The sequence below is a fragment of the Caloenas nicobarica genome, chromosome 18 (genome assembly GCF_036013445.1).
Source record: "Caloenas nicobarica isolate bCalNic1 chromosome 18, bCalNic1.hap1, whole genome shotgun sequence".
Taxonomy (NCBI): domain Eukaryota; kingdom Metazoa; phylum Chordata; class Aves; order Columbiformes; family Columbidae; genus Caloenas; species Caloenas nicobarica.
The window spans coordinates 3,090,845-3,105,617 of NC_088262.1; the positions used below are offsets into that span (position 1 = coordinate 3,090,845).

Below are 14,773 nucleotides of genomic sequence, written 5' to 3' on the forward strand. Positions count from 1 at the left end.
AGAGTCATATCTGAGTGGTCTTTCTTTATAAATTCTTTACAAATTACAGAAAAGCAAGTGTACTGTTGGCCTTGGCGTTTAGATGAGCTCTTGAGCTGTGATATATGGAACTGAATGAAGTGATGACAAATATAAAGTTCTTGCACTGTGGCTGCAGAGCTTCATTGCAACCCTGATTTTACTCCTGTGCTTTTCCACAGCTGTTGAGCTTCATTCTGCCCTCTTTTCTGGAGGGATAGGTCAAGTCCTGGGTTGCAGTATTTTGTGTGTTAGGTGGGTTTGGTATTTGTGGTTTGGGGTCTGTGACGAGAGGGACATGCAGAAGTCAGCATTTCAATTAAATACCTTGTAAGCTGAGTAGAGAATACAGAAAGCTCTTCCAAGGGACAACTGCAGATGTTTTACTGCAGAGATACCTGATGGTAATGGTGTGAATACCCTCCCTGATGATTAAAGCCCTCTTAAAAGTATTTAAAAAGTAAGGACAAAGCATTTAGAGGAGAAACCTTTTAAAATGACACATGCCTGTCATCTCCAAAAAAAAGTAGGTGGTTGTAACCGCTCCCCATGCAGCCTGATTTTCTTGAACAGTTCCTCTCAGATCCCTTTCTCCAGGAAGATGGAGTCCTCTCTCCTTTCAGGAAGATCAACGTGCAGTTTTTAAAAACTGTGCTGTTGAAACATCAATGCAAAAACATTTAAAAAAAAAAGGAAGTAAAAAAAAGAAGTATGTGTCTGAACTTAAAACTTCTCTCTGGATTCCTGTTCCACTGTTCAGGAAACACCCTCCCGCAGTGCTCAGTCTCCACAAACAAATACGCACAGAAGTTAGCAGGGTTGGCGTTAGATTCTGAACCATATGTTGATGTATATGGATATTGCATCGTAGCGATACATCCGGACACATAAATGCCTGTGCTTGGAAGGGGACCGACGTGTGCAGATGCTGCCGGGGGAGGTGGGAAGGAGCCAAGGTGTGATGGAAATAAGCGGGGAAGGGTTTAGTGAGAACATGTAAGGTGTGTGTTTATAAAGCGTTGGGTTCTTCAGTAGCGTTCACTGTTTTAGAGGAGAACGGGGAGTTCTGCACTGCGAGGAGGAGTGGGAAATGTAAACCAGTTATTATTCAGAGCCTCGCATGGTGAAGAAGCTCAGAGGCGAGAGCAGTAGCTTCGCAATACGTTCATCAGCTACTCTGAGATTTTTTTTTTTGGCAAATCAACTTGCCTTTATGTGCTCAAATCTATCACTTAATAGTTGTGAAGACCTTCATTCAAACCACATTAGAACTAACTGAGGGCAGGTCTGGCTGTTCAAATTAAATCTTGATGGTGTTTCACTTTTGCTGTTGTCAGCAGTCAAGAAGTTTGAGGTCACAGAGATGCTTTCATAAGACTTAACACGCTAAACATTATCTCAATTTACAGCCGCGATGTCTTCTGAAAGAGCATTTGGAGTCATTCCCTTTTTCCCCTGCCTTGATTCTGATTCCTTCTTGGGTGTGTCTCACTTTCCTGTATAAACAGTGTTTAAGGTCCGGCGGATGTTGAGTTGTTTGACCCGATACCTCTGCACTCAGGGTCATTGCCTTTATGGAGATACCGGGGCATTTCAGGTGAGGTGTTTTCAGCCTTTATCTCGTGTCGTCTTCTGTTTAAGTGAATGGCAGAAGGACAGTTTGACCTCCAGCTTAGGATAATGGGGGGGGGGGGGGGAAAGAAGTCGTATTATCTCTAGCATAGTCAAGTTGGCCAATAATGAAGTTTTAAACTGATGAGCAGTTATTCTACACAAATATATTAATGTAAAATAATTGTCATGCAACCTGATGTCACACAGTGCAATGACGATGACAACATTATCTCTTGGCATTAAGTCCTTTATTACACTGATGATGCACTACACCTAACCATGTTTCAGCTCCATTGGAAAGCATGAAAACTACCTTGTAACGTGTAATATTAAACAATTCAGCATTTTGTACCTATCCTATCAAAAAGTAGCGATATACTTTTATTCAGCAGGAATTTGTTTAAATCACTTCTTCCATCTGATGAATGTTAAACTATAGGTTGTAAAATGTATTCAAGATTTAAACAATACTTTGCATTTAAAAGTATGTTCAACAAATAAATAGAGTGCCAAATAATAACACTAATAACTTATTTTTTTAAGCAAGGCATATACAGCTGTCTCTCTGTTTTTCTAGTACTCCTTTTGAATCCAGATCCCTGGATTCAATCTTTATTACAATGATTTATATACTGTAACTTAGTTGTATCTGAAGCAAAATCTTGCCCCATTTCTTCCTAGTCATGAATCAGCTTCTGACAGGATCTTTTGTTTATGCACTTTCTGTAATTATACTGCAGTTTCTTCATTAAAAAAGAATGAAGAAAAAATAGCTGGTAAACACCAAGTCCCTTCCAAATTTAACTGTCTTTATAGTAATTAAGAAATTACAAATCCCTGTGAGTACAGTCATGCAGATCTTTCTCCATTTGCCAACTCAATCAGTACTATTCTACACAAGAAGAACATGAACAAAAGGCAGCAATCAAAATCAGTTCATTCAATGACCACCTGTTTCTTTTAATTAAAAATAATAATTTAATGTGAATTCCAGGAAAAGACTGAAAAATCTGCCTTTGCATCATTTTTGAACTGTGGTCAAGTTGCCTTCTGTAGAAGTATAGAGAAGGAAATAGTTGATTGGTACTTGTCGCTGTTCATTAAATACGACTTTTTTCTGTTTGTGTACCTCTCCACTTCAGTGACCAACGACAGAACGCAGGGAATGGCAGGAGGATGTGCCAGGGAGGGTCAGTTGGGCATTCGGAGAAGGTTCTTCACCCAGAGGTGCTGGACACTGGAACAGGCTCCCCGGGGAGGTGTCCCGGCCCCAGCCTGACCGTGTTCAAGAAGAGACTGGACAACGTCCTCAGACACACGGTGTGACCTGTGGGGTGTCCTGTGCAGGGACAGGAGTTTTAAACCAATAAATAAATACATTTGTGTTTGGATTGGGGTGAAGAACAATCCTGTGCTTCTGTTGCAGAGATAGGAAATGGAAAACTGGGTACATTTGCATTGATTTACACAAAATTGTTTTATGGTGTCACAGGCCCTGGTACAACTGTAGGACCTCACGGGTCATCTGCTGCAGAGCTCCTTTGAGTTATCGTAATGGAAAACATCATCTTCCATTTCTCCCAAAATATTTCTACACTCTCATTTTTGCATTTTCTGCTTCTTCATGGTCACAAAAATAGCAGTTCAGATATGGAAAAAAAGCCTTTCAGAATCGTAGGGAATTAAAAAAAAAATAATAATCTTATATCCTGCCTAACGCCTCGTTAACGTATGTGTGTTGGTATTAATGACTGCAAACAGTTGGTTTTCCCCCCACCTGGAGGGGCTCTGGCACTGACAGATCTGCTTGCAATACAGATTTAAATCCGAAAATCGCACCAGTTCTGGCTGTGTCACCTGGAAGATTTCGAATTAAAGACCCGGTGGGCATAGTGTCAGCGGTTTGGTCTCAGATACACCATTCTGGTGATGCAGTTATTGATACTATCAAGTCACATACCATGAAAGGACTTTAACAAGTAATAATGTGGTGCTGCTTCATATCTAAAATCTCCACTGATGCAGCCTCATAAGTGTTTTTTATATATTTTATACTTTAAAGCAATGCGATGATTTAGTGCCTGCAAAATTATAGTCGGTTCGATGTTGCTATCAAGGGGAATAAAATTCTAATCAAAAGGGAGCTTTTAGAAAGAATTCAGAAATATAATGCTCATAAGCTGTTTTGTGATGTGTTAAAGCACAGTTGGACGTGTGCTGCTGGTTAACCGTGCGCTTTCAATTACTGCACACCCCCGGCTTCGAGCCAGAAAAATTACGGAATGATTTCTCGCAGGAGGGTGCTTCCCCTTGCCGTTCAATAAAGGAAATGGATTCATTTGTGCTACACAAAGAAGAAAAGGCAGGAACGGTGGCGGTGCTGCTGCAGGAGGTGCAAAACGGGGCTCAGTGGCCGCGCACAGATTGCAGAATGTGCAGTTTGGGTGAGATGCTCCGTGTTCTTCTGCTTCCCTCTGCCGGGGTGCGGCAGGATCCCTGCCCGGCCCTCGCCAAATCCCAGCCCCTTTGGGCAGAGCCAGAGCTGCAAACTCGTTTATTTACTTTTTGAAGGTTTCTGCTCCGTTTTCTTTCCATAGGTCCACGTAGTGCACGTCTGCACAACACAGATCCGCGGGTCAGGGCGATGCAGAACATCAGCACATCTCAGCTTGGAGACTAAGGAATAATTTGATTTTTTTTTTTTTTTTTTCCCCCCCAAAGCCGTCGGTGCCAAATTGTGGTTTGTCTTTATAGGGATTCCGCACCTACATATATCATCACAGGTTCTGGAACTCCAGTCCGTTGTGCTGAGTGGAATTGCAGAGCACTGGCGAGATTTCTGCCAGTTTAAAGGTTTTTCAAAGACAAATATTTAAATGTCTGAGATATTGATTGCCCAGAGTTTCCTTTCTCATTTAATTTAACTACATTGCATTCATCTGTACTTATAAAAATGGGGCATTGTCTTAATAATAGCAGAGAATTCACTTTTTAGCATGAAAATAACATGAATTTTAATAGAGCATATTATTCATCACTGCTTAACAAGTGCTTTCCCATTGCTTTCCCACTGCCACTCTCCCCCTTCATAACTTTGATGGATTTTGGAAACAGCAGTGGGTTTTCCCTTTAGAGTTTCACAATTAATCTATGCCAAGTTTAGTGCAAAGTTCAGTTCTCTTGCAAATAGCAGCCATTATTTGGCAGTTCATCCGTCATATCCTGGCTTGGCTCCCTGTATTTACTATGAAATGCGACTGCCAGCTCAGCTTCAGGAATTATTGGAGGTTTACATTGATTAAAAGGGGATATTTGAAGGAAATTTGCAGGGGCTTACCTCTCCCTCAGTAGTTTACCTCTAGCTGAAAAATAGTAAAGACGATGTTCTTTCCTCGATAATGCATTTATGTCACTTAATGCATATTTAACATTGGGAAGAAATAAACTGTATCAGCAACTAATAAGTCTTAATTTCTGTTAATGATATAAGTAATTAGTACAGGCAGTGTAGAAATTATTACTAATATAGTTACTTATCCTTAAAGTGTAAACTACAGATTCAAGGGTAATTCCAAGTGCATGAGAACCACATGTTAATATGGGGAATAAGATAAAAAGATTTTCTCATCTGTGATGGGTGTATAGAGATCTCGTGGCTTTCTCTGTATGTTCTCAGCCTTGCTTGGAAAGTAATAATGGTTTGTGTACTTCAGTTTACCAAAAATGATAAAATGCATAGGACTGAAACAGAAAATAAGGATTAAATGCTGATGAAGAGCGCACTCTCTTATTCGTTAGCTTTTAAATATTTTTGAGGTTCTTCTATTTGCTTCAATAAAGGGATTTTAAAAGAGAGATTTCCTACCTGCAAAGTTTGTATTTCAGGAGTAGTTTTCGCACTTTTTTCTTTTGTCCACTTTTTTAATGCCCTGCCTGGAATAAGTGATTTCATGTGTGCATATAGGATGATAACTAATAGTCAGAATGTACTTGCTGCTCTTTAAAAAAAAAAATCATATTCAATTGTTACTTTTAAACATCATACAGTAGGCATTTTCACTCAGTGATAGAAAACTAATATTTATTATAGAGAGTGAATGATGATTCAAACTATATCTATTGAGTTATGCAGGGCCAACCTCAGAGTTCGATCCAACGTGATTTCTTCATTCAGGTGACTGGATTTATTTTCTTGTTTTATGAGGATGCCTTTGCTGGTACTTGTGGTTCTGCTTTGTAGCGAGCACAGTATAGTTGTCCTGACATGTCACAACATTTTTAAGCCACACACACCCCCCTGCTTAACTTAATTACCATGTATATTCCATTGATCGGAATGGGATTATTCGGTAGTGTTTGTTACAGGATTTCAGTATAATATACGGGTTCAATATACTTAGTAGACGTTCATTATAATTTCCCATAGTTTTTTCTCCTCTATATCATTACTTTATACTCATAAATACCACTTATGCCAGATGTTAAACACAACTTTAAGAATCTAGTTTTTTGTTGTCGTTCTTAGAAGCTGTTTTGTCCTTCTCAGCAACAGATGTGCTTACCAAAGGAATGTTTAAGTGTCTATTCATAAGGCAACAAGTTCCCTTACATCTTCTAAAAAAAACTAATTAAGGAAGAATTAGCTTTGAAAATGTCTTTTAAATTGTTTGGAAGGCATATAGTCCGAGTGGATCCTTCAGATAACGCTGGAGTAACGCAATGTTCCCATGACCCATTGGCTGTATCTTTAATAAATAACGAAACAGACGTTCTCTGGAGCATCGAATGTCATTCCACTTAGGGTAACTGTGTTTACAAGATAAATACGGTTGTTAGCAGTTTGCATTTCATATCTTAGGCTGTATAACAAAGAGAACTGTTGAAATAGTCTCAATTTGAATGAAAAATAGGAACCGAGGCCAACATACCTGCACCAATGTAGGTACCGCTCTAAGGGTTGCAAATTAGCTACGTGCTGGAATATGTTTTTCTGTAGCATAAGCGGCAGAAAAGGAAAGGTTTTGGTATTTAAAGTAATATTTTAAAGGTGTGTCGATCTGATTTTTTGTTACTTCAGAATCTCTTTTTGCGTTTTTTCCATCAGGATCCCAGAAGCAAGCACAAATTCAAGATCCACACCTATGGCAGCCCAACCTTTTGTGACCATTGCGGGTCGCTGCTCTACGGGCTTCTGCACCAAGGGATGAAATGTGACAGTAAGTGAAGTCCTTCTGTGTTCCCAAAAGGGGATTCTAGAAAGTAGAGTGGAAACATTTGGTAACAGCTTCTTATTTCTTTTCTATGGAAAATACCATTTCAAATGTCAGCTATTTATAGTACTGTTATATTTCAAATAGATACTTCAGTACTACACTAATATACTAATGAAAGTCACCGCTGTTGCTGAGAACATGGTGTATTGAGTTTGATGTGGCTGAAGAGCATTTGCCGTGGCAGTTTGCAGCAGGCTGGTTTTGCACTAGTCCGGTGAACGCACTGTTGAAGACTGAAATTTCAGTTCCTTTGGTAGCCAATGTCCAATATTTTTCTTGCATTTCATTTGTCTTGGAAGTCTCCTGCTAGAAAACTTAACAATTAATTTAAACTTTACTCCCTTCGTTGCTAATGCTGGCACGAGTGCTCTGTTTTCTTAGTCACATTCCCAGCAAGGTTTTATTCCATATACACTTTTTTTTCCTTGCACTTCACTAATACCATCTTCAGCTTTCTGACATAGATTATTTTATTCTCTGTTCCATTCAGTCCACAAAAAGATAGAAACTAGCCGTGTTGCTCAGTTGAAAACCACACAGCTGTAATCTGAAATCTTGCCAGCAGTTAAGCATTGTAATATTAACTTTCACGTTGCTCGGTGTTTGCAGTGTAATCATATTATTAGCTTCTCATAGCTGCCTGAACCGTTTTTATATTCACAGCCTGTGATATGAACGTTCATAAGCAATGCGTGATAAACGTCCCGAGCCTCTGCGGCATGGATCACACAGAGAAAAGGGGAAGGATTTATCTGAAAGCTGAAGTCACTGGTGACAAACTGGAAGTAACAGGTAAACAACTCATTCTGGAATTTTGGAGGTTTTATGGATGTGCAATATACACTGTGGGTTTATGTACCTTGGTCAAATCTTTCTATACTAAAGCCACCGAGAGAGTATTTCCCTTCAGAAGTGTGAGGATTTCATTCAACATGTCCCTGAATCAAGAAGTGCTGTGAACTGGTGTTCATGAAAACAAATAGAAAGATGAAAGCTGTAGTAATAGCTTTAAAGCTCAGGAATATGAATTAGAAAACCACCGTAATGCCAGTTTTCCATGTCGGATTGCTCACTGTTGAGGAGGTTAGCCATCGTCTTCAGAACACCAGAGGCACTCTCACCTTTCATCAGCTGAGGAGTTGTTTCCTGCATTTTGGAGTATTTCATCAACAAAGGCAACTTGGATTCAATCCCAAATACTACTCGCAGTGAGTTATAAAATAAAAAAATAACTGCATTGTGTAAGGTTGAGGTTGTGAAGATAGGGAGGAGGGACGGAGAGGAAGGAAAGGCTGGTGGTCATTTCCCTGGCAGTGTTTCTCCCAGGATTTCGGAGTCAGCTTTGGCCATACACACACCCGCACGCACCCCCACCGGCCATCCCCAGTCCAAAGTTGCAGAAAAAAATCTGAAAAATACATTTTGCAAATGGAGGGACCATTTTGTCTCCCCAGATAGGCATGTAGTAGATTGTTTAACTCCAACAGAACTTCCTTGTGCTGTATCAGAGAGTGGAGTTTATCGCTCAGGATCTGCATAAGAATTTGTATTTACAGCATGTTACATTTGTTCTGTATGTTCTTTCTGTTTTAGCATTCCAAGCTTGCAGAAAAGTTCTTTAAATAAAAGTGACAGTGGCCCTGAAATTAAGATTCTATTTTTTTTTTTTTTTAATAAAAAACACTATACAGACTAAGCCCAGACCAGGGACCAGGTGACATTTGACATACCTTTTGTGCATGTTTAACTGAAAAGGAAATAACCAATTGTCCGATAGCTCATGGACATATTGCTATGCAAAAATATTGAACTCCTTTTCTCCCAGTACGGCGTCACTTCTAAAATATTTACTGACAAAACTTTTGTTAGAATATACAGTTCCCAGAGCTGCCGAGCACGATACCACTGCCTTCAGATTCAGGAAAGGAGGTGAATTAAATGTCCAGGAGGTTTAGCAACAGCGGGGAAAAATAATAAATGATTGGCTGTTTGGTTTGAGCCTTTACCTGAATCTTTTTCAAAAGAATTACTGTGTAGGTGTTGAACTCCTTCAGCTGAATTCCTTAGTATCTCTGCTCTGCATCCTGTTTTGGTTGTTAATTAGTTCCTGCTGATTCTCTCATAGCCAGCCTTGATTGCATGCAAAACATTTGTGCTGCTAAATGCAGACGTGCCGCTCTGGTTGGCACCTTGCAGACGTTCTAGACCTTGGATGAGCAGCTGGACCGTCCCGTCCCAGCCTCGCTGACGGCTGCCAGATCCACTGGTCTGGGGATGCTCTTGAGCACAGTGCAGTTTGTCTTTACTTCTGCGTAATTGCTTTGAGGGTTTCGTGGTGGCATTTGTTTCCAAAAAAGGCCACAGTACCCACTCGCTAAGTGTTTTCCCAATAAGATAGTGTAAGTAGTGCTGGGTTTTTCCCCAGGGATTTCTAGGAAAGAGGCAAAGCAGGGTTGTGCCAGATGGGGTTGGCCAGTGGTTCATTATCTAAAATGTCTTGAGTACTTGGGCAGGTTGAATTGAACTAATGGTGGGAATGATTCAGTCCTATATGTAAACATGCTTAATTCCCCTTTACCAGGTCAAATCTTCAGTCTGGGTGCTTAAAGGTGGACCTGCAGTCGTTTCTGTGTGCATGTTGGAGACTCTGCAACACTTTTTCACAAATAAATCGGGATTCTGTATTATACACTTTGTCCAAGCTTTGCTGTCCTCCCAGTGCTAAGTCACTGTGCCACCCTCAGGGCTCATTTGTGTTGCAATTCTTTGATATCAATGGTTTATTTTATAGCTTCTAGCTTGAGAGTTGCATTGGATATTGATAATTTATCGCACTTGCAGAAAATGAGCGTGGTACTTTCTTTTTATAGGAACTCTCTTGAATTGCTTTTTTCTGAAATCACTGAATTCGTGATGCTTTCATAGATTGACCCGACTTGGAGATTCTGCTTTTAGGCATAGTAAAGCAGTTTTTGCTATTCTTAATCCGTGCTTTTTACACTGAATTTTCTTCCTCCTGATGTACCTTAAAAGTTTTGTCACTCTCACATTTACTTATTGACCCATCTTATAATTTGGGGCTCTTCTGACTGAGATTGTAGGTGGTTCTGATTTTTTTAAATTTTATTTTATTTTTGCATTATTTTTATAGTGAATAAACAATAACCTTTGTGAGAAAATAACCCCATCTGGTGCACTGACATATGAAAAGCTGCCTCATTATTGGGATGCGAAACTGTGACCTGCCAGTCGCTGGGAGTTGGATTTGACAGCAGCTGACAATAAAGAATTGCCCTCCCGACACAGACGCCGATTTAGAGGCGGGTTGTTACCCACTCGCTGTCAGCTGATGCACCCCACCGTTACATAAATGTCATTAAAATATATATACACACACACAGCCTAGAGTTTTCAGGGATTTTAGGTGTATTTTCATGAGCCGAAAGAGTACAGAAAACCTGGTTTTATTCCTCAGTGATACTGCTGTGATTTAAAAGAGGAGGAGAGCTGGCAGTGATCTCTGCAGAGGGTCAGAGCACGGAACGGGCTCTCCAGCAATAACCGCCCTGGGAGGTCTGCACTCCCCACCGGACGTTTTTCAGATTATTTATGAACGTGTGAATGCCGAGCCCCCCGCGGCCCCGCATATTAATGTCCGCTGACTGCAGGCAGGTGGGTTAAGGGCCTCTGCCCAGACAGGCTCGAGAGACAAACTGGAGAATTTTGCCACATTTCTAGGTGCTCATAAAAATTGTTTCCTTAAAGGACCACCCACACACACTCTAAATAATTTTATTTATGGTTGTTTGGGTCAGAATTAGTGTCTCTCTTTGTTAGCATTAATTTCATCATATTCTGCATCTGATTTTAAAGGGGAACCTATACGAATATTCTGGCTATTTGGCCAGTTTTTAGTACCAAATACCTATAAAATGATCCCAAATAATTACTTGCATGTGGGAGGCATTTTTAATATCTCAAAGAATGTGGACTGCATGTTTCGTCTCGCTAGTATCTTCTGTCTGCCTGGCATTCCCAGAATCTGCAGGATTGCTGTGTTCTTAACACAAAGATCTGTGCCTTTAATAAATGCCAACCCCGGTAGCAACTGAATGCTCCCCATTTCGTTAATTAAATTTACCTTACCACGAAGAAATAGGCAATGCATAGTATTTAAAAGTAACATTAGATTTTCATAAATGGCCATCTGCATGCATATAAAAAATTCAATGGAAATGCTATACATTTATGTAAGAATATAAACGGATAAGAATTAGAAATTTAGTAGTCTGGATGCTTTTTCAGATGATTTGATACATCTGTGTTAAGACTTTTGTTTTATTAAGTAGCCGTCCTACCCAGTAGTACATATTTTTTATGATGGTAATTTTTATAAAGGTAATCTTACTTTACAAGTGAAATACAGTGCTCCTGTGAGATTTCCAGTTGAAATTGAAACTGGAGAACCTATTGCAGGCGCAAGTACTTCTAAGGAGCATTAGAGATGATGGTACATTTTTTGTTAGTAGGAGAGTGTGACTTAATAAATACAGAGGAATGAAGTGTCATGCAACAGTGGTTTGTTATTCTTCTTGTTCTAGGAAGGAAATCAATAATCTGTTTCTTGTGTGTAAATCACCTGTGAGTTGCAGGCGTTCCAAGAGCTGACATTTGCCATCGGTCAGGATTCGGGACCTGGGATGTAATGAGTAGGAACTGGCCTTGGGAGGGATGTTAAAAGAAATTCTAATTGTAGTAAAGTAGTTATGGAATAGAGAAAAGTCTCATCTCGGAAAGCCCTTTTAGTGGCAGAAAACTGTGTAGAAAGGTCCTTGGCTGGGAACACAAGATCCTCTGTCACTCCCCTAAGTCATCTGTCAGCTGGGCAGGTCGCTGGAATCCACACCAAAATCTCCTTCAGGAAGTCATGAGAATTATGGAATCGTTTACTAATGCTTTATTAGGGGAAGACAGAAACTTTATGATGCGTTGGAGCCGACAAAGGTCTCCCTTTTGTTTCATTTTGTGGGATAGTTTGCTAGACGGGACTATTTCAGACTTGAAGCCTCTTCTACTAGCAGCAATTTGCCTGCAGTTGAGAGATTTCTGCTCATCTAAGTTGCCCGTAGGGAGGAAAAGATTGGCAAGAAACGGTTGCTATGATTAGTAAACTGTTTTATTATCAACATTGGGAATTCAGGAAAAAGGTAGCTGTGACTCACTTGAAAAGGAACTGAGTAACAGCTTTGTTATAGGGACAGAAACATTTATTTACTCATTCCCATGACTAAATTTATTTGATGGTATCACAAGAAGTTATAAATCCATAACCACATATGGCTTGCAACTTTTGACGTATGCAATCTCATGGAAAAAGTTTCAGTTTTGTCATCTGCTCTCTGAATTCCTCAAAATTCCACCTGAATTTCTTCTCTTTACGTAAAATGTCAGTTGTTCTCTGCCAGCCCACTCTGTCTTATTTAGATATTTATTTTAAGTGTGAATACCTAAGAACCAGCTCTGTTATTTGCTTTATGTCTTTATACTATTCCTGGAAAAGTGGGCGTCCCAGATTTAGACACGGCTTCTGGATAGATTCTGGTGCATTATAAGTAGCACATAATAGGACAGACATCAAGTATTCCACATTTTCTGCTGACTGAACGTTTACGATCTCTTCTTCATTAACAATGAGGAGGGAAATGGTGCTTTTTTTCCCATGGAAAATTAACAACTATTTCTATTTTTTTAGAAGGAGAACCTGGGCAAGCGTGGATTTGTTAGAAACTTCAATATGTTCTTCTCTTCACTGTCTTTTCACCTGTGTGCATTCTCAGCCCCTGTTAAGAGTCTAATCTGGACAAAATGATAGGAAATGTAACTTGTACCATCTACTGTGCTCAGTACAAAGGTCCTTATCATGCTTAATAGTTATGACAGAAAGCTGGCAAGTAGTATTTTAAATTTCTGTCGGAGTTGCGCTCCAAGCAATGCCGAACTGTATCTCACTTCAACGATTTATAAATCAGAATAACATCTCTATCACAGTATTGACTTGAATTAACTAATAATTATAAAGCAGTATGAGAGTAAGTCGATTTGTTTTCCTGGAGTTATTTTTCGTTTAACTTTTTCTGTTTCAGGCACACGCAAGCAAGTGCCTTTGGTGGGGAGGGGAAATCTGTTCTTCTTGTCAATCCTCTTACAGAAACCTCACCTACCCTGTTAAAAATAGGGTGCCCTTCAAGAGGTGGACCACTTAGATGCTAATTCTTTATAAGCACTATTTAGCACTAGAACCATCATGCTGTTTCCTCAAGAAGCACAAAGTCAGTTGAGAAAAGCTGTCTAAGGGTACTAATTATGCAGACAAAAGTACAGTTGGGCCAGATAGCTTAAAACAAGGAGTGAGATAATGACTTATTTGGCAGCCTGTATTTAGTGTGTGTTGCATCTTTCCTTCCCAATTCGTCTTTGAGTTTCTCTTTTTCTTGTGCTTAGAGGGCTTTTTTCTTTTTTCTCAGAATGCTGCTGGGTTTCACACCAAGCATCTCTGGCTAAAAATTAAGCATAAAAGATCAGTCTGAAGATGCCATGTTAAAATTAAGCAGTTCTGCTCAAGGAATTTTAATGGAAAACTTGCTAGTGTGTATTTCTAGAAAGCTGGAAGCTGTAGAACGTGTAGAGAGTTCTGCTGTTCACTTATGCCCGACCACAGTATAGAAATAAAAAATAAAAAGTGGATTTTGAATCTTGATGTTATTCCTCAGAAGGATTTGAAGATCACTTTCAGTGTGCTAAATTTTAGTATTGGATGCTTTTTCTTTTCATGGATTGAAAACAGAAGTGGTTTTCCAGCTGACCACTGGGTGTGAAGACCCTCAAAGAGTAAACTCAGAGTAAATGAGAGTGGAGACTGTTTCTCGGACTGAAAGCTCATTTCCCTGGTTGCAGAGATTATGGAAAACTCCAGATGAAATGCTCTGCAAGAAAGACGCGTCTTTCTGTTCTTTCAAAACGGTTTATTTTTTCCGGTACAATTATTTGAGTAACATAGTTAGTGAATGGAATTAGATTTTATTTTAAAATTTTAGCCCATAAGCATTTTCCGTCTGTCATTTTAAAAACACAAGTTTAAGATACGTAACTTAATCAGTATCAGCTTTTGGTTCAAGTTAATGTGATTCCTTTCCAGCCATGATCTAATTTCAATAATTAATTTACGTCAGGGTATCTGTTCTGCATGAGAGTTATCTTGACACTAGTATGTTCCAAACAAGTAGCTTGCATTCCTGTACTCTACCTTCTTTCTACAGCTATTTTGGATATAACGCACCAGTTATATCTGGTATTTCTCTCTCCCAGCTTGTTCTACCACACCTAATACTCTATCATAAAATAGAGCAGATCAAACTGTTTGAAATTATGTGTTTCCTGTGGCAGTGGCTGTTGTTTTCCCCAAAAAATTTTCCCTCTCCAGCTTGAATCAAATGACACAGCAGCTCAGCAGTAATATCTGTCCTTTGCTTTGCGTTCGTTGTCCATCTCTTTGTGCCTTATTGTCAATCCACCACAGCCCTGCCTGGATTTCTGAAGAGAGAGCAAAGGACGTTTTGGGAAAGATGTACTTCAGCTGGCTGACGTGTTATTAGATGGTTGCATAAAACCTGTCCCCTTCTTATTCTATAAATAATGAGAGTAATCAACACGTTATGAATTATCTGTGTTGCTTTGATGCCTTTCAAGCTCCGTGCTGGGAGGTAACAGGTTGAAATCCTGGGAAGGTCTATAATTTTTCTTTGCAATATGAAAATGCCAGTGAAATCTAGGGGAAAAGGAGGAGAGTGCCCTGAGCAAACAGTAACTGT

The 14,773-nt window shown here is 39.6% G+C and overlaps 1 protein-coding gene across 2 annotated transcripts in view; it reads left to right on the forward strand.

Annotated features, from left to right (window-relative positions):
• PRKCA (protein kinase C alpha) overlaps window positions 1–14,773 on the forward strand; it is a 122,134-nt gene that overhangs the window by 70,563 nt on the left and 36,798 nt on the right. For both annotated transcript variants that reach the window (XM_065647649.1, XM_065647650.1), the window contains exons 4-5: window positions 6,737–6,848; window positions 7,569–7,697. In XM_065647649.1, the coding sequence (XP_065503721.1) occupies window positions 6,737–6,848; window positions 7,569–7,697 (241 nt within the window). The remainder of the gene's footprint in view (window positions 1–6,736; window positions 6,849–7,568; window positions 7,698–14,773) is intronic.